Source organism: Oncorhynchus mykiss, chromosome 6, assembly GCF_013265735.2.
Source record: "Oncorhynchus mykiss isolate Arlee chromosome 6, USDA_OmykA_1.1, whole genome shotgun sequence".
Lineage (NCBI taxonomy): Eukaryota > Metazoa > Chordata > Actinopteri > Salmoniformes > Salmonidae > Oncorhynchus > Oncorhynchus mykiss.
Genome location: NC_048570.1, coordinates 59,936,865 through 59,964,269, shown reverse-complemented (window position 1 = coordinate 59,964,269; position 27,405 = coordinate 59,936,865). Strand labels below are relative to the sequence as shown.

Below are 27,405 nucleotides of genomic sequence, written 5' to 3'. Positions count from 1 at the left end.
GGTTCAATACCATAGTGAGATTGATTTTAATCCGAATTACCACATTGTCTGTTTTAGGGAATGCGGATTATCCCGGTGGTTATAATACCGGAGGCTGTCTAAAGCACTGCTGTTTTTACTGTATGGCTAATTTTAGGGTGGCTTGTTGATTTTGGAGAGAAAACAGCATGAATCATCTTGATTATACATGTTTTAAGGGTTGACATTTCGTTTGGACGTCAGGTTGTGAGAATTGTCCTCATAGGTTGAGCCGCGCGTTGATTTGAGGGAAGGGTTGATTAGGCTTCAACGGGAGTCAGGCTATCGGTGGCGTCGCGCGCATGCCACACTAAGTTAGTGGGTTTGGAAATGCTAAAGCGCCTCCTCGCTGATATGCACTCGCACACAAAGCAAAGGGATCCGCTCGCGAAGCTGGGAACTATCTACTGATCCTCCAGGTCTTAGTACAAAACACAGGAATCTCGTCCTCGGCAGGTCCTCTTTATGGGAGCGGACACAAGGATGGTTATGTAATGGGTCTTGGAGAAGTGCCCGGGAAACCTTCCCTTCATGTGGAAAGCAGAATGAGCAGGTTTCTTTCAGCCGAGAAGAAGTTTGGGTTCGACCTGAAGCACATCAGGAAATAAGGAATCACAGTTATAAAGGGATAACAACAGAATATAGAGTAGCTGCAGAACATTCTCACTAATCAAGAGAGGGTATTCTGGTTCGCACCTTTGGATTGTACGTTTTTCGCCTGGCTGGCAGGAAAACATATTGGAGTACGTTATTTGGATCTTGTGAAATATCCTAAATCTTTGGAAAAGCAGACGAATAACCCAACAGATCAGAGACCAACGCTTGCCCATCATGGAAATGGAAATGCTGATGTTATAAAGATACATTTGTGGTCAAATGACCGTCTTTACGCGCTCTCTAATCTAACTGCCCTAGCCTATCTATGAGATGGAAAAACGAGGACTCAACGGCGTCCTTTATTATTTAATTCTTAACGCACCCTTGTTCTTCTGTGTAAATGGTAAGTCAACTTTGTCAGTCGTGGCATGCCGTGCTATTGATGGTCAACACAAATGCTGTCAAACGAACAGCCCCTGTCGTTAGATTTTTGATTTCAAGCTGTTGTGATATGGACCGGACCCGGTCATTATTTGAAGTCAAGCGCATTATTCTGCTGCAGTAACTTGATCGTTATAAGAAAAAAAATCAAATTACGTTGTCGATTAAATGATAAGTGGGTGAGAAAATAGATTGATAGGAATAAAGTATTAGACGAACACATGTCAAAACTGTGCTTCGGGAGTTATACATAATGTCCACATCTCCTCAGTTATGCTAAGCCTAATGCTAAATGAACACGATCTCTCAAAACACGTAAAGCAACACTAATTAGTAATTTTATGGTGACCAAATACTTGTATTTATTGTGTTACAGGTTATATCAAAAGCCATGGTCATTTCAAATCACAGTGCACGGGTCACATAACGCTAATATGCCTAGTTGTGTAGGCTACCTTTGCGTCATTGCTTCATTGTCTATTTTAAGTCTTAAACTATTATAAACTGATATTTTAGATTGAATGGCAACTTGAATATGATTGTATTGCGGAATAAAGATCAATTTGGTTACGGATATCACTAAAGCGCATTTCAGTTGTCTGTCATGAGGCTACGTAATCTCAGACCTTTGTTAATTTGTTATTCCACCATTTAATCTATTATATCTGTTGTCTTTTCCCAATGGTAGCTACATTTACTGAAGTGCCCAAAGATGCGAGTGTCAGTGAGGGAGAAGACGTTGAGATGCCGTGCGCCTTTCGGGCCATCGGATCATCGCCCTTCTCGCTTGAAATCCAGTGGTGGTACCTAAAGGAGACAACACCTAAAGAACATGTACACGAACTGCAAATAAGCGCTCCTGCGAACAGAGCCAAGGTAATGCTGTCCCCATGACAGGGAAGGCAGGTTGGGCAGCTCCCGGGCAGCTACTGAGAGGGGGTCTGTATATATGTTCGAAGTTGCACCAAAAGTGATTGACACTGACAGCTACGGCTGTGTGCAATCTGTCTTTTCATGATGGCATCGCCATATGTACGACATATGTCGCTATTTATTTGATGGACTGTATTACAACATGTTGCCAACTAAATGCATGTGAGTGGAAATACTGGAGATTATTAACACTGTGTGGCCATTTATATTAAGAAGGGGTGGGGGTGGGGGGGTGTATTGGGGTGGGCGGGAGGGGGGACGACACAACTAATGATACAAATGGCATTTGTTGGCTTTTAAAATCAGTCCAGGGAGAGTTCTCATGCATGCGGCGGAAATGCCCGTGTTGGAATATTCCATAATGCTGTTGGATAACTGTGATGTGATTACGCCCTCTGCGCCGCTGTTGCAATCGACTCATGGACATTGAACAACCCCATCTGTAGTTTCTGCTCTGTTATTTAACCACATTAAACATGCACTAGAAAACACAAACGACTATTTATGACAGCTGAGAGCTAATCCAGCAGTCCCTGTCCAAGGTGCTGATGTCAATGCACGCTGTTTGGGACAAGTTTGGTAACAGCGCAACTGTTGCTGTCCATGCTGCTGATGCTAATGCGCGCAGTTGTAGAAACTATTTTACACTGTCGAAAGCGATTCAAAACTGCACAGAGGGAATTCCATTGTGGTGAGGCTCATATCAAAACGTGTAATTGCTATACAATAGAGTATTATGCAGTCTTGTGTCTCTGGCTGACCATAACACTTCGACACATTTCTGGTTTCAGGTCACTCAAAAGGATGCCACAAAAATAAGCGTAAGTGTTTCCTTTTGTCACTGACCATGTCCAGCTGAAGCATTCACGTTAAAACTTTATCATAGCGGAGATATCTATCTGATTTCTTCAAATGTTTGCTTTTTTTAGTATTTGGATATGGCTGCACAGTTAAGTGCCATAATGCATTTGAGCAATAAAATGTGTATTTTGTTATTCAAGGCTAGCCACATGATATGGCCAAGTGGCACTATGAAGGCGGAAGGCCAATAATTTAGCACAAGTTATGGAGGTAACTGGCCAGGCCTCTGGTGGGAATTTTTCCAAGCATTTTTTTCTAGACTTAGGACTCCATTTTGTACAGTTGTCCACAACCTGGCTGGCTCACCATTATCATGTCGCCTTTGGAATATAAATATAGCCTCATCTTGTTTTGAAATGTATTCCGACACTTGCCAAACAACAGGCAGCATTAAATCTCCAAACGTTTTTGAATTTTTGGATAATAGGGCTTTAGGCTATCAAACGCATATGCCCTCATCGCGTGATACATATGTGGCAGTAGTCTAATGAGTGGCTGGCCTAGTCTACTTTGATATAGACATATTTATTGTTGAAACCAACAGGTTATATTGTATATGTAGCAATTTCTTCTTTTCTGTTTCTCTTTGTAGACTGTGAGGGTGCAGGGCAGCGCCATATCTCACAGGCTGAGTCTGTCCAAGGTGCGGAAGGAGGACGAGGGGGTGTACGAGTGCCGAGTTTCCGACTTGTACTCCGACGAGACTCAGGAATACAAGGTTCAAGCCACCCTCCGGGTGATTCCGCGTGATGGCATGGTGGCCGAGGAGGCCGTGTCCCACATCCAGAATAGATGGCCACTGAGGAACAGCAAGGACGCGGTGGCAGGGGGGCGGGCTACCTCTGAGCCGGGTCAGGGAAAGCCTCGCGTGCCTCCTCCAGCAGGACATGGCCCCCTCCCCGCCAGCACGACGACCACTGCCTCCGCAGCAAAGTCCTCAGCTTCTCCGAGGCCCGGCAATGCGGCCATCCTCCGACAGCAGCATGGAGCAGGTAAGTTAAAGTGCAACAGTGACACCTAGTGATATAGGGCGAGAATACGTGAGTTTGTGTGTGTTTCTCCTCAATCTCCAGTCAGACATGTCATTCTGACCAGTGATTTGTCCTTTTTAAAGTGAATGATAAATTACACTGACAGTTTCATTGTCATTGAATAATATAATGTTTTTTTTATACAAATAATACATTTGATGATGCTTGTAGAGTACAACACATGTTACATATAATTATATTTCTTACAGGGCAGTGTTTCTTAAGGGGAGGTATTGATTAGTTCATCTTACCTTAATAAATAAATACAAATGATACATGCTGGGACATATATGCCTATAGTCAGACTATGGAGAGTGAGGGAAGGTGTATATATACAGTGGGTATCATAGATACTCCATAATGTCAAAGTGAAAAGAATATTCTACAAAGGTTAACAAATGAATAGGCCTACAAATTAAATAACTAAAATGCAGTTGTTTCAAAAGTATTCACCTCTTTTGTTTTGGCAAAATCACATAATAAATTACATCGACTCACTCTGTGTGAAATAATATGGTTTGACATGATTTTTGAATGACTATCCCTTCCTCTGGCCCCCATACATAAATTATCTGCAAGGTCCCTCAGTATTGAATTTCAACCACAGATTCAATTACAAAGACCAGGGAGCTTTTGAAAGACTGGGCAGTGATTGGTAGATTGTTGACCATGACAAATCAGACATTGAATATCACTTTAAGCATGGTCAAGTTAATAATGATGCTGTGGATGACGTATTAAACCACCCAAAAACAACAAAGACACAGTTGTCCTTTTGAAGTAAGCTCCAGGACAAGATGGAAACAGATCAGTGATGTCACCATGAGGCCATTGGTGTTTTTCAAACAGCTACAGAGTTAAATGGCTGTGACGGGAGACTTGTCAGGTTCGAGGGAAAGATGGACGGAGAAAAGTACAGAGAGATCTTTGATCTGCTCCAGAGTGCTCAGCACCTCAGACTGGGACAAAGGTTCACCTCCCAACATGACAATGACCCTAAGCACACAGCCAAGACAACACAGGAGTGGCTTCGAGACAAGTCTTTGAATGTCCTTGAGCAGCCCAGCCAGAGGCCGGACTTGAACTCAGGCGAACATCTGTGGAGAGACCTGAAAATAGCCGTGGAGCGACGCTTCCCATCCAACCTGACAGAGCTTGAGAGGATCTGCAAAGAAGAATGTGAGAAACTCCGCAAATACAAATGTGCCAAGCTTGTAGCGTCATACCCAAGAAGACTCGAGGCTGTAATCGCTGCCAAATGTGCTTCAACAAAGTACTGAGCAAAGGGTCTGAATAATTAAGTAAATGTGATGTTACATTTTACATATTATAAATTAGCAACATTTCTAAAAAACAGTTTTTTCTTTGTCATTATGGGGTATTGTGTGTAGACTGGTGAGGGTAAAAAAAAAAACAATTTAATCAATTAGAGAATAAGGCTGGAACGTAATAAAATGTGGAAAAAGGGAAGGGGTCTGAATAATTTCAGAATGCACTACATATACTGTATATATACAAAAGTATGTGGAAACCCCTTCAAATGAGTGGATTCGGTTATTTCAGCCACAACTGTTGATGACAGGTGCATAAAATTAAGCACACAGCCATGCAATCTCCATAGACAAACATTGGCAGTAGAATGGCATGGCAGAAGATCTCAGCGATTTTCAACGTGGCACCATTCCAAGAAGTCAGTTCGTCAAATTTTGGCCCTGCTAGAGCTGGCCTGATGAGCTGTACGTGCTGTTATTGTGAAGTGGAAATGTCTAGGAGCAACAAGGGCTCAGATGTGAAGTGGTAGGCCACACAAGCTAACAGAACTGGACTGCAGAGTGCTGAAGCCACTAGTGAGTAAAAATGGTCTGTCCTCGTATGCAACAATTACTACCAAGTTCCAAACTGCCTCTGGAAGCAACTTTAGCACAATAACTGTTTGTTGGGAACTTCATTAAATGGGTTTCCATGGCCTAGCAGATTTGTGCTAGGCTCCTTTGTTCCAGTGAAGGGAAGTCTTAATGCTACAGCATACAAAGACATTCTAGATGATTCTGTGCTACCAACTTTGTGGCAACAGTTTGGGTAAGATCTTTTCCTGTTTCAGCATGACAATGCCTCTGTGCACTAAGGAAGGTCCATAAAGAAATAGTTTGTCGAGATCGGCGTGGAAGAACTTGACTGGCCTACACAGAGCTCTGACCTCAACTCCATCAACCACCTTTGGGATGAATTGGAATGCCGACTGCGAGCCAGGCCTAATCGCTCAACATCAGTGCCCGACCACACTAATGCTCTTGTGGCTGAATGGAAGCAAGTACCCAAAGCAATTTTCCAACATCTAGTGGAAAGGCTTCCCAGAAGAGCGGAGGCTGTTACAGCAGCAAAGGGTGAACCAACTCCAAATTCATGCCTATGATTCTGGAATGAGATGTTCGAAGAGCAGGTGTCCACATACTTTTGATGTAGTATATAGTATATGTATATAATTATATATATCTTGCTTCTTGTTAACAAGCTATAGTTTTGGCAATTCGGTTAGGACATCTACTTTGTGCATGACACAAGTCATTTTCCAACAGTTGTTTACAGACAGATTATTTCACGAGGTATTCACAGTATCACAATTCCAGTAGGTCAGAAGTTTACATAAACTAAGTTGACTGTGCCTTTAAACAGCTTGAAAAATTCCAGGAAATGATGTCATGACTTAAGAAGCTTCTGATAGGCTTACTAACTAACATCATTTGAGTCAATTGGAGGTGTACCTGTGGATGTATTTCAAGGCCTATCTTCAAACTCAGTGCCTCTTTGCTTGACATCATGGGAAAATCAAACGAAATCAGCAAAGACCTCAGAAAAAAGTGCAGACCTCCACATGTCTGGTTCATCCATGGGAGCAATTTCCAAACACCTGAAGGTACGCAAGTATAAACACCATGGAACCACGCAGCCGTCAAACCGCTCAGGAAGGAGACACGTTCTGTCTCCTAGAGATGAACGTACTTTGGTGCGAAAAGAGCAAATCAATCCCAGAACAACAGCAAAGGACCTTGTGAAGATGCTGGAGGAAACAGGTACAAAATGATCTATATCCACAGTAAAATGAGTCCTATATCGACATAACCTGAAAGGCTTCTCAGCAAAGAAGAAGCCCCCGCCACAATAAAAGCCAGACTACGGTTTGCAACTGCACATGGGAACAAAGATGGTACTTTTTGGAGAAAGGTCTGATGAAACAAAAATAGAACTGTTTGGCCATAATGAACATTGTTATGTTTGGAGGAAAAATGGGGAAGCTTGCAAGCCGAAGAACACCATCCCAACAGTGAAGCACGGGGTGGCAGCATCATGTTGTGAGGGTGCTTTGCTGCAGGAGGGACTTTTGCAATTCACAAAACAGATGGCATCATGAGGGATGAAAATTATGTGGATATATTGAAGCAACATTTCAAGACATCAGTCAGGAAGTTAAAGCTTGGTTGCAAATGGGTCTTCCAAATGGAGTATGACCGCAAGCATACTTCCAAAGTTGTGGCAAAATGGCTCAAGGACAACAAAGTCAAGGTATTGGAATGGCCATCACAAAGCCCTGACCTCAAACCTACGGAAAATTTGTGGTCAGAACTGAAAAAGCATGTGCAAGCAAGGAGGCCTACAAACCTGACTCGGTTACACCAAATCTGTCAGGAGGAATGTGCCAAAATGCATCCAACATATAGTGGGAAGCTTGTGGAAGGTTACCCAAAACGTTTGACCCAAGTTAAACAGTTTACAGACAATGATACCAAACACTAATTGAGTATATGTAAACTTCTGATCCACTGGGAATATGATGAAAGAAATAAAAGCTGAAATAAATAATTCTCTCTACTATTATTCTGACATTTCACATTCTTAAAATAAAGTGGTGATCTTAACTGACCTAACTGAAAACTGACTGAGATTCTTCAAAGTAGCCACCCTTTGCCTTGATGACAGCTTTGAACACTCTTGACATTCTCTCAACCAGCTTCACCTGGAATGCTTTTCAAACCGTCTTGAATTAGTTCCCACATATGCGGAGTGCTTGTTGGCTGCTTTTTCTTCACTCTGCTGTCCAACTCATCCCAAACCATCTCAATTGGGTTGATGTTGGGTGATTGTGGAGGCCAGGTCATCTGATGCAGCCCTCCATCAGTCTCCTTCTTGGTCAAATAGCCCTTACACAGCCTGGAGGTGTGTTGGGTCATTGTCCTGTTGAAAAACAAATGATTGTCCCAATTAGCGCAAACCAGATGGGATGGTTATTTGCTGCAGAATGCTGTGGTGGCCATGCTGGTTAAGATTGCCTTGAATTCAAATAAATCACTGACAGTGTCACCAGCAAAGCACTCCCACACCATCACACCTAATCCTCCATGCTTCACGGTGGGAACCACACATTTAGAGATAATCCGTTCACCTACTCTGTGTCTCACAAAGACATGGCGGTTCGAACCAAAAATCAAACATTTGGACTCATCAGACCAAAGGACAGTCTAATGTCAATTGCTCATGTTTCTTGGCCCGAGTAAGACTCTTCTTCTTGTTGGTGTTTAGTAGTGGTTTCTTTGCAGCAATTCACCCATGAAGACCTGATTCACGCAGTCCCCTCTGAACAGTTGATGTTGAGATGTGCTTGTTATTGTAGAATTTATTTGGGCTGCAATCTGAGGTGCAATTAACTCTAATGAACGTATCCTCTGCAGCAGTGGTAACTCTGGGTCTTCCTTTCCTGTGGCGGTCCTCATGAGAGGCAGTTTCATCATAGCGCTTCATGGTTTTTGCGACTGCACTTGGAGAAGCTTTAAAAGTTCTTGACATTTTCCAAATTGACTGACCTTCATGTCTTAAAGTAATGATGGACTGTCTCTTTGCTTATTTGAGCTGTTCTTTCCATAATATGGACTTGGTCTTTTAACAAATAGGGCTATTTTATGTATACCACCCCTACCTTGTCACTACACAACTGATTGGCTCAAATGCATTAAGAAGGAAAGAAATTCCACAAACTAACTTTTAACAATGCACACCTGTTAATTGAAATGCATTCCGGGTGTCTACCTCATGAAGCTGGTTGAGGGAAAGAGTGTGCAAAACTGTCATCAAGATATGTAAAAAATATATATATATATATATATAAAAAAAACATTTAAAAAAATAAACATTTATCTAACTAGGTAAGCCAGTTTAGAACAAGTTCTTATTTACAATGACGGCCTACCGGGGAACAGTAGGTTAACTGCCTTGTTCGGGGGCAGAGTGAAAGATTTTTACCTAGTCAGCTCAGGGATTTGATCCAGCAACCTTTTGGTTACTGGCCCAATGCTCTAAACACTCGGCTACCTGCCGCCCCAGGTAAAGGGTGGCTACTTTGAATAAGCTAAAAGATAAAATATAATTTGATTTGTTTAACACTTTTTGGTTAATATATGATTTCATATGTGTTATTTCATAGTGTTGATGTCTTCACTATTATTTTACAATGTAAATATTGTAAAAATAAAGAACAACCCTTGAACCAAACTTTTGACTGGCACTGTATATATATATATATATATATATATATATATATATATATATATATATATATATATATATATATATATATATATATATATATATATATATATATATATATATATATATATATATATATATATATACTGTACACTAAAGTAATACTGGGAGAAACAAAACACAGCAAAGGAAAATACTTTTTGGCCTAAATGCAAAGACTTATGTTTGGGGCAAATCCTTCACAACACTTCACTGAGTAACTCATTATTTTCAAGCATGGTGGTGGCTGCATCATGGTATGGGCATGCTTGAAATCGGCAAAGATTGGGGAGTTTTTCAGGATAAAAAGAAACAGGATGGAGCTAGGCACAGGCACAATACTAGAGGAAAACCTGCTTCAGTCTGCTTTACACCATACGCTGGGAGAAAAACTCATGTTTCAGCAGGACAATAACATAAACTCAGCAAAAAAAGAAATGTCCTCTCACTGTCAACTGTGTTTATTTTCAGCAAACGTAACATGTGTAAATATTTGTATGAACATAACAAGATTCATCAACTGAGACATAAACTGAGCACGTTCCACAGACATGAAATGGAATAACAACAGAAATGGAATAATGTGTCCCTGAACAAAGGGGGGTCAAAATCAAAAGTAACAGTATCTGGTGTGGCCACCAGCTGCATTAAGTACTGCAGTGCATCTCCTCCTAATGGACTGCACAAGATTTTATGTGAGATGTTACTCCACTCTTCCATCAAGGCACCTGCAAATTCCCGTACATTTCTGGGGGGAATGGCCCTAGCCCTCATCCTCCGATCCAACAGGTCCCAGACGTGCTCAATGGGATTGAGATCCAGGCTCTTCGCTGGCCATGGCAGTACACTGACATTCCTGTCTTACAGGAAATCATGCACAGAACGATCAGCATGGCTGGTGACATTGTCATGCTGGAGGGTCATGTCAGGATGAGCCTGCAGGAAGGGTACCACATGAGGGAGGATGATATCTTCCCTGTAATGCACAGCATTGAGACTGCCTGCAATGACAACGAGCTCAGTCCGATGATGCTGTGACACACCCCCCCCCCCAGACCATGATGGACCCTCCACCTCCAAATCGATCCCGCTCCAGAGTACAGGCCTCGGTATAACGCTCATTCCTTCGACGATAAATGTGAATACGACCATCACCTCTGGTGAGACAAAACCATGACTCGTCAGTGAAGAGCACTTTTTGCCAGTTCTTTCTGTTCCAGCGACGGTGAGTTTGTGCCCATAGGCGATGTTGTTGCCGGTGATGTCTGGTGACACCCTGCCTTACAACAGACCTACAAGCCCTCAGTCCATCCAGCCTCTCTCAGCCTATTGCGTCTGAGCACTGATGGAAGGATTGTGCGTTCCTGGTGTAACTCGGGCAGTTGTTGTTGCCATCCTGTACCTGTCCCGCAGGTGTGATGTTCGGATGTACCGATCCTGTGCAGGTTTTGTTACACGTGGTCTGCCACTGCAAGGACGATCAGCTGTCCGTCCTTTCTCCCTGTAGCGCTGTCTTAGGCGTCTTGCAGTACGGGCATTGCACTTTATTGTCCTGCCCACATCTGCAGTCCTCATGCCTGCTTGCAGCATGCCTAGGGCACATTCACACAGATGAGCAGGGACCCTGGGCATCTTTCCTTTGGTGCTTTTCAGAGTCAGTAGAAAGGCCTCTTCAGTGTCCTAAGTGTTCATAACTGTGACTTTAATTGCCTACCGTCTGCAAGCTGTTAGTGTCTTAACGACCGTTCCACAGGTACATGTTCATTAATTGTTTATGGTTCATTGAACAAGCATGGGAAACAGTGTTTAAACCCTTTACAATGAAGATCTGTGAAGTTATTTTGATTTTTACTAATTATCTCTGAAAGACAGGGTCCTGAAAAGGGACTTTCTTTTTTTGCTGAGTTTACAGCACAAGGCCAAATCTACACTGGAGTTGCTTACCAAGAAGACAGTGAATGTTCCTAAGTCGCCAAGTTACAGTTTTTCACAAACCATCTGGAAAGCTCTTGGAGACTTACCCAGAAAGCTTCACAGTTGTAACAACTGCAGAAGCTGTTTCTAACATATATGTATTCGTTTTATCAGACTCAGGGGTGAATACTTATCTAATCAAAGTAAATGTGTGTTTTCTTTCACATTGATATTGGAATATTTTTGTCTTGCTCGATGCCCCCCCAGAAAATCACAATTTAATCATTTTCATACACACTATGTAATGCAACAAAATGTGGAAAATCCAACGGGGGGTGAATACTTACAATTACCCACTGAGGAGAGTGACATGTTCTTGCCTTTATAGTGTCCACCATACCGAGAAAGAAATGATGAAGATATGATTCACAATGGATATGTCTCCTCATGATCTCCACATTATAACGTGAGAGCGCCTTAATGTAGCCTTTGGAGAGAGCGAGCATGGGGTTATCTCACACGCCAGACTCGCTACTGATCGATGAAGCGCACTGCTGAATAATTAAATTTCACAGACTCCGCAGGAGAGTTTCATTCTCCGTTCTGCCATATCAGACTTACAGCTGCTGGCGCAGTGGTGGTCTGGCTGGGGATAGGGAAGGTGGATACTTTTATTTCTCAGTATGTGGGATCACACTTGTCTGTTTATGTGCATTAGCATGTGTGCTGATGTATGTTTTGATTGTGCCTGCGTGTGTGTACAGACATGATGTGAAAGCAGCCAGGGAGACCATGTTCATTTCTCTGGCTGGAAGCATGTGTCCAGACTTCTCCTCCTCTTTCCTGGCTATTGCTGTCAGTGCGTTGGTGGTTTGCAGGGTAATGTAGAAAAGTCCCCTCCTCTAATGATAGGCTGTTGCCAGGGTTGTGACCTCTTTACTTGGGGGTCCTCAAGGGTTTTTTAAAAAGACCTTAGAGGCCCTTGGAGGAGACTTGGTGGGGAGTTCCATTCTGTGTTCCTTCCCTATTGTGTCTATCTTACTCAGTGTTGTGCCTGCTCAACGTATGTTGTGGCGAGTCGGGATGGCTGTTCTCTCCTCGCTGGGGCTTTGTCCTCAGGGCAGAGGAGGAAAGCTGGCGGGCCATGACTGGAGGAGAGGACTCCAGGGGAAATATTTCTACAGTTTTTACAACTCTACCTGTGTCCTTGAGTGCAGTGCTTCACCTCTGCTTTCACAACTAGTCCAGACTTCTGATTCAGTAATGTCACCCAACAACACGTATATCTAAATGTATGCTTGAAGCCAATGCCATCTACAGAGCCTAGAGTTCTATTGAAAATGTAACCAACAGTGTTGTGCAATTTAGTAATCAGAGCATACATTTACTTCTACATGTTAGTCATTTAGCAGACTCTCATCCAGAGGCCAGGGATCCATTTGGTCCTCTATTTGAGTCGAATCCCTTACTTTCTGAATGAAGCTAACTGCCAACCGAGGAGTAATCATGCAAAAAACACCAAGCTAATAGAATGGCACCATGCTGTTAGTCCTCCTCGTGTTGGACTGTTCATAACACTGATGCTGCCATCCTGGACATGTACTGTGGACGTGAGCATAGCCTGGAGCACGTTAAATGCCCTCTCCTAGGAACTGGCACTGTGGAATCAGCATGCTCGGCCAGCCCTGTCCTTAGCGAAGCGAGACAGAAGCGGCCATTTGGCAAGAAAATCAAACAATACCACTGCCAGTTCACGGACTCTCCTCTCCTCTCTCTCTCTCTCTCTCTCTCTCTCTCTCTCTCTCTCTCTCTCTCTCTCTCTCTCTCATTAACCTAAATGTCCAAATAGTCTAATGTCATCGATTTTTCAATATTACCGCTAGGTAATTTTAAATTCTAAAATCAGAATCCTTTTCACTGTTTGATTGGTAGACTTGAGTACAATTGTGCTCTGCTTTGCTTACACAACGAGCTAAGGTCAGGCATTGTCAGGGCAATTGAATTGACTGATCGACTTTCATATATGCCTCATACTGAGTAGTAATACTTGTGTGCTTCAGTTCTAAATTCTGATTTAGTATCGAAAAACAACATCCTCTAAGGTTTAGAGGTATTACAGACTGACTTCTGGGCTTGTTGTTTAAACATGATTGTACATGACAGAGCAAGGCAAGCTCACCTGTTTATTTAGGATAATCTGAGGGATATTATTTTTCATATTTTACTGTTTGCTCATGGCTGCTATATTACTTCAAATTGGCTGGTCAATATTTGCTTCTCTGTCTCTCGTCATGTATCTCTGACAGACTAAATCAAATACAGTAAATTAATCCATGTGAAAGTGCCTCCCTGACACTTACATTGAACGGAGGGACACAGAATTTGTCTTGGCTTTTAAAAAAAAAAATTTAAGTGAACCCCTCAACATATTTGTCAACAGATTGTGAAGGTTAAAAAGCACCCTGGCATATTTGAAAGATTGGCCCTCTCCTGTCTTACCACAATAACGACAGCTGAGGGGGGAAAAAATGCGATCTGCCCACCTCTCGGGAAATGCGTGCATCTGTCACTTTTCTGCAATGTCACCTGGCTGAGTGGCAGAAACAATTAATATTAAAGGGGAAATGCCACGGGCATGTGGCAGATAAGCCGCGCCCTCAGCACACTGTCAGGTGTCTCAAATTGCCTCTCACATTTTCATTTTTCATCTGGGGGTTTGGCGGCCTTGCTGTGATAACATAAACTTGCAGTGCACCATTCTCCAGTGCTTCACAGGGAACCAGATAGATAGTCCCATGGAGGATCAGTGGCTAACTAACACTTTGGGGATGGAGGTTGTCTATCATGAATTCAGAGCGGAATGTGTGGCGACTGCACAGCTGTGAATGTTCCTCTAGGTTCTCAGTTCACTAACAGAAAATCTACTACTTAGCAGTGAAACGGAACCTTGTTGAAACTTTGAACTGTGAAAACAACCCTCCATGGAATCACAATTACTAATCCCAGCATTTTTCAACATTAGAAACATAATATTATTGTAAAGATTTTAATCTCATCACATCTCTTTGTTTGTGGCACCTCCCAAGCATAATATACAATACTGTTTTCCCTTACTTTAAATTCATCTGAAATATTATTATTTTTTACGTATCTCAGTAATTCGCCTCACTTGTTTCACAATATCAACCTGTATATAGGCCAATCTGAAAGCCAATTACAATGTGAACCGCTAATACTTTGATCATTAATTGAATAATCATCAAACTAATTCACTGGAATATTCTAAATAGAATTTTATTGACTATCTATATTGATTACGGACTGCGTGATTAAAAGGAACATTTGGTTTGTGGAAATATTCCACATTGTGGATGTACAGTTGAAGTTGGAAGTTTACATACACCTTAGCAAAATACATTTCAACTCAGTTTGTCACAATTCCTGAGATTTATTCCTAGAATCGTTACATACACTGTAACGATTCTCCTCCTCTTCTGAGGAGTAGGAAATAACGGACCAATGCACAGCGTGGTAAGTGTCCATGCTGTTTATTAAAACCGGAACACTGAAGCAAGACAAAAATAGAACCAAATGCACCAGTTCTGTCAGGTACTCACACACAACACTAAACAGAAAATAATCACCCACAACTCAAAATGGGAAAACAGGCTACCTAAGTATGGTTCTCAATCAGACACAACGATTGCCAGCTGCCTCTGATTGGGAACCATACCAGGCCAAACACATGGAGATAGAAAACATAGAACACAAAACATAGAATGCCCACCCCAACCAAACTAAAATAGAGACATAAAAAAGGTCAGGTTGTGACATACACTCAATTAGTATTTGGTAGCATTGCCTTTAAATTGTTTAACTTGGGTCAAACGTTTAGGGTGGCCTTCCACAAGATTCCCACAATAAGTTGGGTGAATTTTGGCCCATTCCTCCTGACAAAGTTGGTGTAACTGAGTCAGATTTGTAGGCCTCCTTGCTCGCATACGCTTTTTCAGTTCTGCCCACAAATTTTCTATAGGATTGAGGTCAGGGCTTTGTGATGGCCACTCCAATACCTTGACTTTGTTGTCCTTAAGCCATTTTGCCACAACTTTGGAAGTATGCTTTGGGTCATAGTCCATTTGGAAGACCCATTTGCGACCAAGCTTCAACTTCTTGACTGATATCTTGAGACGTTGCTTCAATATACCACATAATTTTCCCTCCCTCATGATGCCATCTATTTAATGAAGTACACCAGTCCCTCCTGCAGCAAAGCACCCCCACAACATGATGCTAAAACCCCCGTGCTTCACGGTTGGGATGGTGTTCTTCAGCTTGCAAGCCTCCGCCTTTGTCCTCCAAAACATAACGATGGTCATTATGACCAAACAGTTCTATTTTTGTTTCATCAGACCAGAGGACATTACTCTAAAAGGTATGATCTTTGTCCACATGTGCAGTTGCAAACCGTAGTCTGGCTTTTATTATGGCGGTTTTGGAGCATTGGCTTCTTCCTTCCTGAGCAGCCTTTTAGGTTATGTCGATATAGGACTCGTTTTACTGTGGACCTAGATACTTTGTACCTGTTTCCTCCAGCATCTTCACAAGGTCCTTTGCTGTTGTTCTGGGATTGATTTGCACTTTTCTCACCAAAGTACGTTCATCTCTAGGAGACAGAACGTGTCTCCTTCCTGAGCGGTTTGACAGCTGCGTGGTCCCATGGTGTTTATACATGGTACCTTCAGGCGTTTGGAAATTACTCCCATGGATGAACCAGACTTGTGGAGGTCTACAATTTTTTTTCTGAGGTCTTGGCTGATTTCTTTTGATTTTCCCATGATGTCAAGCAAAGAGGCACTGAGTTTGAAGGTAAGCCTGAAATACATGCACAGGTACACCTCCAATTGACTCAAATGATGTCAATAATCAGAAGCTTCTAAAGCCATGACATCATTTTCTGGAATTTTCCAATCTGTTTAAAGGCACAGTCAACTTAGTGTATGTAAACTTCTGACCCACTGGAATTGTGATACAGTGAGTTATAAGTGAAATAATCTTTCTGTAAACAATTGTTGGAATAATGACTTGTGTCATGTACAAAGTAGATGTCCTAAACGACTTGCCAAAACTACAGTTTGTTAACAAGAAATTTGTGGAGTGGTTGAAAAACGAGTTTTAATAACTCCAACCTAAGTGTATGTAAACTTCCGACTTCAACCGTAACTGTGGGAGGTAGTTCAATAATGTTGCTGTTTGTATTATTCACAATGAAAGTGAGGTATGAGAGAGAGAGCAGTAGGAGCAGTTGACTATGCAATAGGATATGAAAAAATATTAAAAACTGACTGTGTTCACTCAGCAGTTCGGGAGCAATGACTTGGCAGGTGAGCTTGTTTGGTAGGAGGTGAGGAGGATGGCATAGAGCAATAGGACAGCCAGACAGTAGATGCTGCAAGAGCTCACTCAAATACACCTACCCAAGAGTACTTGTCTCTGGCTGGACAGCTGTCTCAATCCCTCATTAAACACCCAGTCTATCTCATCCTATGTGTGTTTGTGTGTGTGTTTATGCCATGTATACCTGTTAGTTGCATTACTATCAAATGTGGTTCAAATTAATTTAAATATTATAAACTGTATATTGGACATGGTTGTTTTTCCTGTCCGTTTGTGAAGACTTGGCGAGGGAGGTAGCAATGTGAGAGAGCACATTCGTCTGAGGTAATGGCCACTGTGTGTGTCTGCATGTTAACAGGCTGATGTGTTTTTTCAGGTGTCAGTCTCCTCTCCAAGGATAATTATGACAAGTGTTAGGTAACTGTCAGACTGTGCGGGAAGGTACTTTACTTCTCCCAATGTGGTGTTGATTGACTTCCGTTAATTTTTTTTCACCTGGCAATAGACACTGTGGTGGTTTTGTCATCTCTGTGATAGATGATGGCTGGATGGTTATGGGAACTTTACATTACTCTATTATTATTGGGCCTTTGTGTTGCTGCCTATAGCTCATCCAATACCACGAGACAGTGGGATAAGTGGTAGAGAGGTGGAGAGTTCTCACTTCAATGAGTGGTCACTTTCACCTATAAGGAAAGACACTACATGACACATAGAGAACAATGGTAGCTGGCTATCCATAACGGTAGATCTATGTAGCAGTTCTCTCTGTTGCAGCTACCCCAAGCAGTCAGAGTTAAAAAACCTATGGCGCACTGCAAGCTGAGGGTGAAGTGGTGGAGGAGGCCTTGTTTGCCTCGCCCTCAGCTTGTATTATTGAACTTCCAAGGCTTTTTGTTTCCTTGTGGTGAGGAAGCCTGTTGGAGTTCAACCTCCCCCTAACGAAAGAGAACGTTGAATTTTGACCTGTATGTATCCATGATGACAAACTTAGGCACACACCAGAGAAAATATCATACAAAATCCTTCTATGTATGTTCAGTCCAATTAAACGAATAGAACAAAGTCAACCACCTGTCAATAGTTCCCTCTTTTTTTCTCTGTCTCTCTTTGTTTGTTCTCCCCCATATGCGATTCCTAATCATCCCCCTTCTAGCAGATGCCAACCGTAACCTTTGAGAATAGTGATGTCATCCTAATGGCCATTAGTTACAGGTCTACACAGTGCATAGCTGTTACTCTACAGAAACACTTGTATCTAACCAAGGGGTTCTGTTTTAGGTAAATTCTCAACGTCTGCTAATGTTTGAGGGAGAAAATGAGAGAGGGAGAGAGGGAGAGAGGGAGAGAGAGAGAGAGAGAGAGAGAGGGAGAGAGAGAAGAGAAATCAAGTGTGGAACCTTCCAACCTCACAGCGTTGGTGTACTAATGACAGTAATTATTGTGCGAACAGGGCATGTAGCTGAGTCATAGCTAGTGTTGTACACTGTATGAAAGGTATATTGTTTCTGCTTCCCTTTGGCCCCAATGAGCTGGAATGCGATCTCCAAATAATGTGTTGGGCCCATTCATTTCCCAAATTTCAACACCCCCACTTCATACACCACAGATGACTTCTTAACCTAATGTCCAGGTTTTAGTTTACGAATATATGAATGTGGTGGGTTATATGAAGTATAGCAGATTGTCGGCAGTTAAATAGACTATTGAATTAATTGCATTTTTAAAGGTCGAGGTTACTCTCACAAACCTGCATTTCCATTGGATGTAAAATATTGGCTAAATGATTTATCTGCAGTAGACAGATGCTCTTACAGACACTGAGGTGTCCTGAGGTTAAGTGTATGCTTTGATTGATTCAAAACTCAGGGGAGAATCATCTGAACCTCAAGGCAAAGCAATGTCATTCCTACAGAGAGATATCCACTGGTACTAAAACATGGTTCAAAGATAAACAAGACAGATCCCGACAGAGTGTCATGTGAATTTGGAGTTGGAGCAGTGTTTGCTCTTATGAGAGTAAACAAATAAATCAAATCAAATCAAATTGTATTGGTCACATACACATGGTTAGCAGATGTTATTGCGAGTGTAGCGAAATGCTTGTGCTTCCAGTTCTGACAGTGCAGTAATATCTAACAAGTAATATCTAACAATTGCACAACAAATACCTAATACACACAAATATAGGTAAAGGAATGGAATATGAATATATAAATATAAATATATGTATGAGCAACGTCAGAGCGGCATAGGCTAAGATGTAATAGATGTATACAATACAGTATATATATATATATATATATATATATATATATATATATATACAGTGCCTTGCGAAAGTATTCGGCCCCCTTGAACTTTGCGACCTTTTGCCACATTTCAGGCTTCAAACATAAAGATATAAAACTGTATTTTTTTGTGAAGAATCAACAACAAGTGGGACACAACCATGAAGTGGAACGACATTTATTGGATATTTCAAACTTTTTTAACAAATCAAAAACTGAAAAATTGGGCGTGCAAAATGATTCAGCCCCCTTAAGTGAATACTTTGTAGCGCCACCTTTTGCTGCGATTACAGCTGTAAGTCGCTTGGGGTATGTCTCTATCAGTTTTGCACATCGAGAGACTGACATTTTTTCCCATTCCTCCTTGCAAAACAGCTCGAGCTCAGTGAGGTTGGATGGAGAGCATTTGTGAACAGCAGTTTTCAGTTCTTTCCACAGATTCTCGATTGGATTCAGGTCTGGACTTTGACTTGGCCATTCTAACACCTGGATATGTTTATTTTTGAACCATTCCATTGTAGATTTTGCTTTATGTTTTGGATCATTGTCTTGTTGGAAGACAAATCTCCGTCCCAGTCTCAGGTCTTTTGCAGACTCCATCAGGGTTTCTTCCAGAATGGTCCTGTATTTGGCTCCATCCATCTTCCCATCAATTTTAACCATCTTCCCTGTCCCTGCTGAAGAAAAGCAGGCCCAAACCATGATGCTGCCACCACCATGTTTGACAGTGGAGATGGTGTGTTCAAGGTGATGAGCTGTGTTGCTTTTACGCCAAACATAACGTTTTGCATTGTTTCCAAAAAGTTCAATTTTGGTTTCATCTGACCAGAGCACCTTCTTCCACATATTTGGTGTGTCTCCCAGGTGGCTTGTGGCAAACTTTAAACAACACTTTTTATGGATATCTTTAAGAAATGGCTTTCTTCTTGCCACTCTTCCATAAAGGCCAGATTTGTGCAATATACGACTGATTGTTGTCCTATGGACAGAGTCTCCCACCTCAGCTGTAGATCTCTGCAGTTCATCCAGAGTGATCATGGGCCTCTTGGCTGCATCTCTGATCAGTCTTCTCCTTGTATGAGCTGAAAGTTTAGAGGGACGGCCAGGTCTTGGTAGATTTGCAGTGGTCTGGTACTCCTTCCATTTCAATATTATTGCTTGCACAGTGCTCCTTGGGATGTTTAAAGCTTGGGAAATCTTTTTGTATCCAAATCCGGCTTTAAACTTCTTCACAACAGTGTCTCGGACCTGCCTGGTGTGTTTCTTGTTCTTCATGATGCTCTCTGCGCTTTTAACGGACCTCTGAGACTATCACAGTGCAGGTGCATTTATACGGAGACTTGATTACACACAGGTGGATTGTATTTATCATCATTAGTCATTTAGGTCAATATTGGATCATTCAGAGATCCTCACTGAACTTCTGGAGAGAGTTTGCTGCACTGAAAGTAAAGGGGCTGAATAATTTTGCACGCCCAATTTTTCAGTTTTTGATTTGTTAAAAAAGTTTGAAATATCCAATAAATGTTGTTCCACTTCATGATTGTGTCCCACTTGTTGTTGATTCTTCACAAAAAAAATACAGTTTTATATCTTTATGTTTGAAGCCTGAAATGTGGCAAAAGGTCGCAAAGTTCAAGGGGGCCGAATACTTTCGCAAGGCACTGTATATATATATATATATATATATATATATATATATATATATATATATATATATATATATATATATATGAAATGAGTAATGCAAGATATGTAAACATTATTAAAGTGGCATTATTAAAGTGACTAGTGTTCCATTTATTAAAGTGGCCAATGATTTCAAGTCTGAATGTAAGCAGCAGCCTCTCTGTGCTAGTGATGGCTGTTTAACAGTCTGATGGCCTTGAGATAGAAGCTGTTTTTCGGTCCCAGCTTTGATGCACCTGTACTGACCTCGCCTTCTGGATGGTAGAGGGGTGAACAGGCAGTGGCTCGGGTGGTTGTTGTCCTTGATTATCTTTTTGGCCTACCTGTGACTTCAGGTGCTATAGGTATCCTGGAGGGCAGGTAGTTTCCCCCCGTGATGCATTGTGCAGACCGCACCTCCCTCTGGAGAGACCTGCAGTTGTGGGCGGTGCAGTTGCCGTACCAGGCTGTGATACAGCCCGACAGGATGCTCTCAATTGTGAATCTGTAAAAGTTTGTGAGGGTTTTGGTTGACAAGCCACATTTTTTCAGCCTCCTGAGGTTGAAGAGGTGCTGTTGCGCCTTCTTCACCACACTGTCTGTGTGGGTGGACCATTTCAGTTCGTCAGTGATATGTATGCCGAGGATCTTAAAACTTTCCACCTTCTCCACTGCTGTCCCGTCGATGTGGATAGGGGGGTGTTCCCTCTGCTGTTTCCTGATATCCACGATCATTTCCTTTGTGCTGTTGAAGTTGAGTGAGAGGTTATTTTCCTGACACCACACTCCGAGAGCCCTCACCTCCTCCCTGTAGGCTCTCTCGTTGTTGTTGGTAATTAAGCCTACTACTGTTGTGTCATCTTGACGATTGAGTGGGAGGCGTGCATGGCCATGCAGTCATGGGTGAACAGGGAGAACAGGAGGGGGCTGAGCATGCACACTTGTGGGTCCCCAGTGTTGAGGATCAGCGAAGTGGAGTTGTTGTTTCCTACCTTCACCACCTGGTTCCGGCCCGTCAGGAAGTCCAGGACCAAATTGCACAGGGTGGGGTTGAGACCCAGGGCCTCAAGCTAAATTATGAGCTTGGAGGGTACTATGGTGTTGAATGCTGAGCTATAGTCAATGAACAGCGTTCTAACATATGTAGCTATTCCTGTTGTCCAGATGGGATAGGGCAGTGTGCAGTGTGGTGGCGATTGCATCGTCTGTGGACCTATTGGGGCGGTAAGCAAATTGAAGTGGGTCTAGGGTGACAGGTAAGGTGGAGGTGATATGATCCTTGACTAGTCTCTCAAAGCACTACATGATGACAGAAGTGAGTGCTACGGGGCGGTAGTCATTTAGTTCAGTAATCTTTGCATTCTGGGGTACAGGAACAATGGTAGCCATCTTGAAGCATGCGTAGACCCAAGACTGGGATAAGAAGAGATTCAATATTTCCGTAAACACACCAGCCAGCTTGTTTGCGCATGCTCTGAGGACGCGTCTAGGGATGCCGTCTGGGCCGGCAGCCTTGCGAGGGATAACACGTTTAAATGTCTTACTCACGTCGGCCATGGAGAAGGAGAGCTCACAGTCCTTGGTAGCAGGCCGCAACGGTGGCACTGTATTATCCTCAAAGCGGGCAAAGAAGGTGTTTAGTTTGCCTGGAAGCAAGACTTCGGTGTCCGCGATGTGGCTGGTTTTCCTTCTGTAGTCGGTGATTATCTGTAGACCCTGCCACATACGTCTCGTGTCTGAACCGTTGAATTGCGACTCAACTTGGTCTCTATACTGAAATGTTGCTTGTTTAATTGCCTTGCGGAGGGATTGCCTACTCTGTTTGTATTCTTCCATATTCCCAGCCGCCTTGCCATGGTTAAATGCAGTGGTACGCGCTCTCAGTTATGCTCGAATGCTGCCATCTATCCACGGTTTCTGGTTAGGTTAGGTTTTAATAGTCACAGTGGGTAAAACATCTCCAATACACTTCCCTAGAAACTCACTCACCGAATCAGTGTATACATCAATATTGTTCTCTGCGGCTACACGGAACATATCCCAATGATCAAAACAATTTTGATGCGTGGATTCCGATTGGTCAGAAAAGCATTGAATAGTCTTAGCACAGGTACTTCCTGTTTGAGTTTCTGCCTATAGGAAGGGATGAGCAAAATGGAGTCATGGTCAGATTTGCCAAAAGGAGGGTGGAGGAGGGCCTTGTATGCATCGCGGAAGTTAGAGTAACAATGGTCCAGTGTTTTTCCAGCGTGAGTGCTACAGTCGAAATGCTGATAGAATTTAGGTAGCCTTTTTCTCAAAGTTGCTTTGTTAAAATCCCCAGCTACAATAAATGCAGCCTCGGGATATATGGTTTCCAGTTTGCACAAAGTTCAGTGAAGTTCTGGAGGGCCGTCGTGGTATCGGCTTGAGGTGGGATATATACCGTTGTGACAATAATTGAGAGAATTCTCTTGGGAGATAATACGGCTGGCATTTGATTGTGAGGAATTCTAGGTCAGGTGAACAAAAGGACTTGAGTTCCTGTATGTTGTTACAATTACACCATGAGTCGTTAATCATGAAACCTATATCCCCGCCATTCTTCTTCCCAGAGAGATGTTTATTCCTGTCGGCGCGATGCACTGAGAGTCCGGGTGGCTGTACCGACTCCGACAGCATATCGCGAGAGAGCCATGTTTCCGTAAAAGAGAGTATGTTACAATCCCTGATGTTTTCTATTCTCGTATGTAGTGCTTCCAGTAGGGGGATGAGTGTGGATGGAGTAATGCCTTGGTGTTACACATTTGGTGACTGCTGTGTTAACGTGCGGAGTGATTCTGGCTACAATGGTCCTAGGAGAAGTTCTCAGGTTTTAGCTGATTCGTGTGGGTTTATTCATTTTGTTATTTTCATGGCTTTTGTTTGACCTTTGTATTTAACATAACTTTACCTGAATTCCATCTACAATGAACACATATTTTAATTGTCTGAGTAGGAGAGTGTCTGATAAACATTGCCACAGATGACACAGGGTGAACCAATTGATTTAATGTAAATAATAGCGTTTCCTTGAGTCTGATGAAGTTCTAGAATATTCTATAGAATCGAGTAGAATAGAACATAGAATAGAGTTTTGTGCCAAAGATGTTATATACATGTTACAGGCATCAGTGTGTGAGAAGAAGTTCTGGTTTCTCAAACGGTGTAGCTGAAAAGTGTGGGTTTTCCAAGTGCTAAATTAATATCTATCAACACCAGATATGACCTTTTTACCAGATGTGGATCATTCACACATTGCGTGATTAACCCATTTCAAAAGGTGATCTGACGCAGTCCTCTGGTCCTTACCAATACCACAACTGATAATCCTGCTCTGTTTCCACATTTCAATCCCAAAGTGCTTTTCTAATACTAAGGTGGTTGTATGTTATCACGATTTCTCTCAGGAAATCATTTGTTCAACAAATTTAGATTGGATTGGACATTTTAAAGATGTCTGTGTAAGCACCTGCCATAAGGGGTGATTGTAAGGGTCTGATTGGGGCTGAGGTGGGGTGCATCACGAGGGGCAGGGTGACTGACAGGGATCGTCAGAGCCGGCTGTCTCCAGATAGCCTCAAATAAACACCTGTCATTTGTATCCTTGGTGAGGAGGGTCCGATAAGCTGCCCTCTCCAGATGCTGTCCATCACTCTATAGCCAATCTACTCAATGACCATGGAAGACAGAGAGAGTGCAGATAGGATAGAGAGAGATTATTATTATTATTATTATTTTTATTTTTTTTCATGGTATTCAATTGTTAGCTAGAGAGAGATTTTAAAGGGCAAAGAAAGAGAAATGTGGCAAAAAATAAAATGAGGGTGGGACACAAAAGAACAGATACAGTTTACAAAGAGGTACAGAGCCAGAGACATAAACAGAGAGCGGCTGGAGGGACATGAGAGATTGAAACAATAGAAGTGGAATGAGGGAGAAACAAGGGGAATTGATGCGAAGATTAGAGCCAATCAACAAATCAGCAAAGTACGGAGAAAGACATTTGGTCTAACGCTTTCTCACTCCACGCCATTTTGTCCTGAATCCACTGCAGTTCTGTTTGGGATTAAGACAGCTGGCCTGGCTCCGGGTGAGTCTTGTAAGTCACGGTTAAGCACGTGTATTGCCCTGCTTGCGTGTGGTAGAGTTCATGTCTTTGAGTTGATGCTGTGTCTTTGGGCTGGGGGATGATGGAAACGTTGGTGTATGGACGTGTTGTGGGGCATGGCCCGGGGAAGGCACGAGAATGAAAAAACAGACTGCTGTTTCACACTGTAGCTGTCACAGAAACTCCAGCCTAGTTAAACATTGACTCATTACGCTTGTTTCTCTCTGTGTGTGTGTGTGTGTGTGTGTGTGTGTGTGTGTGTGTGTGTGTGTGTGATCTGAAAAATCCATCTGGCCTGATTTTTGTTTGTTGGGGTCTGTTTTTCGTGTAACCGTGCGTGTCCGTTTCTGCACTTGTGTGTGTGTGTGTGTGTGTGTGTAAACAAGCATGTGTGCCCGTGTGAGAGAGTGTGCTTGTGTCGTAATGAAACAGCTTTTAGCCAGCAGTTGCTCTACTGCTCAAACAGGAAATGAAACGTGTCAAACAGGGATTAGGAGCTATATCCAAGGGCCACTATTCCTCATAGCCAGGTTCTACCCCGGGATGTCTCCCACCTTTCCTGTACAAAACCATCAGCATAAGTAGATGCTGCCATTTCATCTACTCAAAGGTAGCCAGGCAATGTGGATGAAACTCTCACCTCTATCTCACCTTTATCTTCAAGTGGCAGCAGAAGCGTGAACGAAAGTAGATTTGAGATTTTCTGCGACTGCCATTTTGTCAGCTATAATTGTGTGAAATATGGCCCAGGTAATACAGAATTCTACTCCTCGCAGGGAGTTAATAGCCATCATGAGCTACTGTGAGCTTCCTTTATTCTGGAGGATCCCCCATTGTTCCCATTCACCACAGCCAGGCATCCATGGTACTGTCTTAACACTGTATCTCTCCTCAGTTTCTGTGTGCAGGTTTGATTTGAAGCACAGAGACATTTCCACTGACCTTTCTACCCCTTCTGGTTTTCTTTGTCTGGCCAGGTTCTGGAGCCATTACCACCACTGACCCGTTCCTCTTCATCACTCTCCTGATCCTGCATAAGCTCCTCCCCTTCCTGTTTGCCCAGTAAGAGACTTCAACCAAACGACGACCCGAAAGTGTTAACTTTATGTACCAAACAACGAAAGGGAAATATATATAGATGTAAACCGTTATGGCACATCACTGAGGATGAGGAAACTAATGGCAAAGAGAGGAGAAGAAAGGACTGATGATATAAGGACTGAATGAAAGAAAAGGGGAAGGAGGAGACGGTGGTCTTCTGACTGGGACTAATAGAGGACACGTCTAAGAACTGGATTCATATGGATTGTATGAGAAGCATGAAACAAGGAATCTATGTGAATAGGAACTTCACCTCTGTGTCATACACACAACCAACATCCACTAAACGCTGCATCCAGTTTCCAAATAGTATCTGCCGTGCTTCATGCATGGCTGTTCTTATTTATTTTCGGGTGGATACGTTTTTACGTTTTATTTTCTATTTGTGTTATATTTTCAGTTCTATGGATTTTATTTGGAAGTCATTTTTCAGGATTTTGAAATTATTTTGATCATATCTGCTTTTGTTAGATTTTTTAAATATTTTTTTTTCTAAAAGAGATCCACTCATGTTTGTTTAAGTTGATTTGCATGAGCTGTTGAACAGAAACACATCATGTTTTTTCACAGACATCAAAGATGGGGCTTTTTTATGTTTGGTTCATTCATGGAGACTGTGAGTTTATGTAGTTCTGTTGCCCCTCTCTCTCTCTCTCTCTCTCTCTCTCTTATGATTTCTCAAGCTTTGTTTCATGATGTATACAAATATGACCTTATATATTTTGATTAAATAAGGCACACATTACCATAGTTGTTGTTAGTCACCTTCAATAATGTTTATTTTTATTAAAGATTTGGTGGTCAAAAGGTAAGACATTCATTTATAAAAACAAACAAAAAAAACGTATTGGTATGTTGCCAACACCAGTTGAAATAAAAGTTGTTGTTTTTTTTAAATAAAAATTGACATCAAAGCGTTATATGTGAACATTAAATCTATGACGCTTTCTTTGACCATACAGGAAGCCATGCCTTAGTGCTCTCTAAAGTATATGGTTGACCCATATCATGAGATAAATCATTCCATGAACTGGAGGTGAATTAGGCATTAGGTCACTGTCCAGACAGATCTTTCATGCCAGTGCCACAAGCACTAATGTCTAATGAAGCGCCTGCGTGCATCCCTGTCCAAGTCTATCTCCAAAGTCAGTTGCAGAACCAGTGTCTGAGCTCTATTGAATCCATGGGAGATATGTGACAGCTGAGCAGCTGTTGATACTGGCAAAGCAGACGCAAGGTACCACTTGAGCGCCCACGTTGTAGACTGAGGGTCGCAACGCAGTCCCCTGGGAGTAGTGAGCTGTGATGTAGTCTTTCCGGCAGGATAGGCACACATTCAGCGGAAGAATTCTTGCTCGTGTAAGCATGTCTAACTAACTAACCAAAAAAAGGAGCACGATATGCCACTACAGTTCATTTCATTAGTCGAATGTGCATCCCAGGGAAGAGC

At 42.3% G+C, this 27,405-nt stretch overlaps 1 protein-coding gene across 1 annotated transcript; it reads left to right on the top strand.

Moving 5' to 3' along the window:
* Positions 1-326: 326 nt before the first annotated feature.
* LOC110526936 (V-set and transmembrane domain-containing protein 2B) lies at positions 327-26,873 on the top strand. The gene is made up of 5 exons (XM_036980619.1): positions 327-1,018; positions 1,745-1,932; positions 2,781-2,810; positions 3,443-3,842; positions 25,832-26,873. The coding sequence occupies exons 1-5, from the start codon at positions 946-948 to the stop codon at positions 25,918-25,920; spliced, it is 780 nt and encodes a 259-aa protein (XP_036836514.1). The 5' UTR covers positions 327-945; the 3' UTR covers positions 25,921-26,873.
* Positions 26,874-27,405: the final 532 nt, after the last annotated feature.

Coding starts and splice junctions, on each gene's coding strand:
- LOC110526936 (XM_036980619.1), top strand. CDS start 946: ATGGAAAAACGAGGACTCAACGGCGTCCTTTATTATTTAATTCTTAAC. Junction 1,019..1,744: donor CTTGTTCTTCTGTGTAAATG/GTAAGTCAACTT, acceptor TCCCAATGGTAG/CTACATTTACTGAAGTGCCC. Junction 2,811..3,442: donor AGGATGCCACAAAAATAAGC/GTAAGTGTTTCC, acceptor TTCTCTTTGTAG/ACTGTGAGGGTGCAGGGCAG.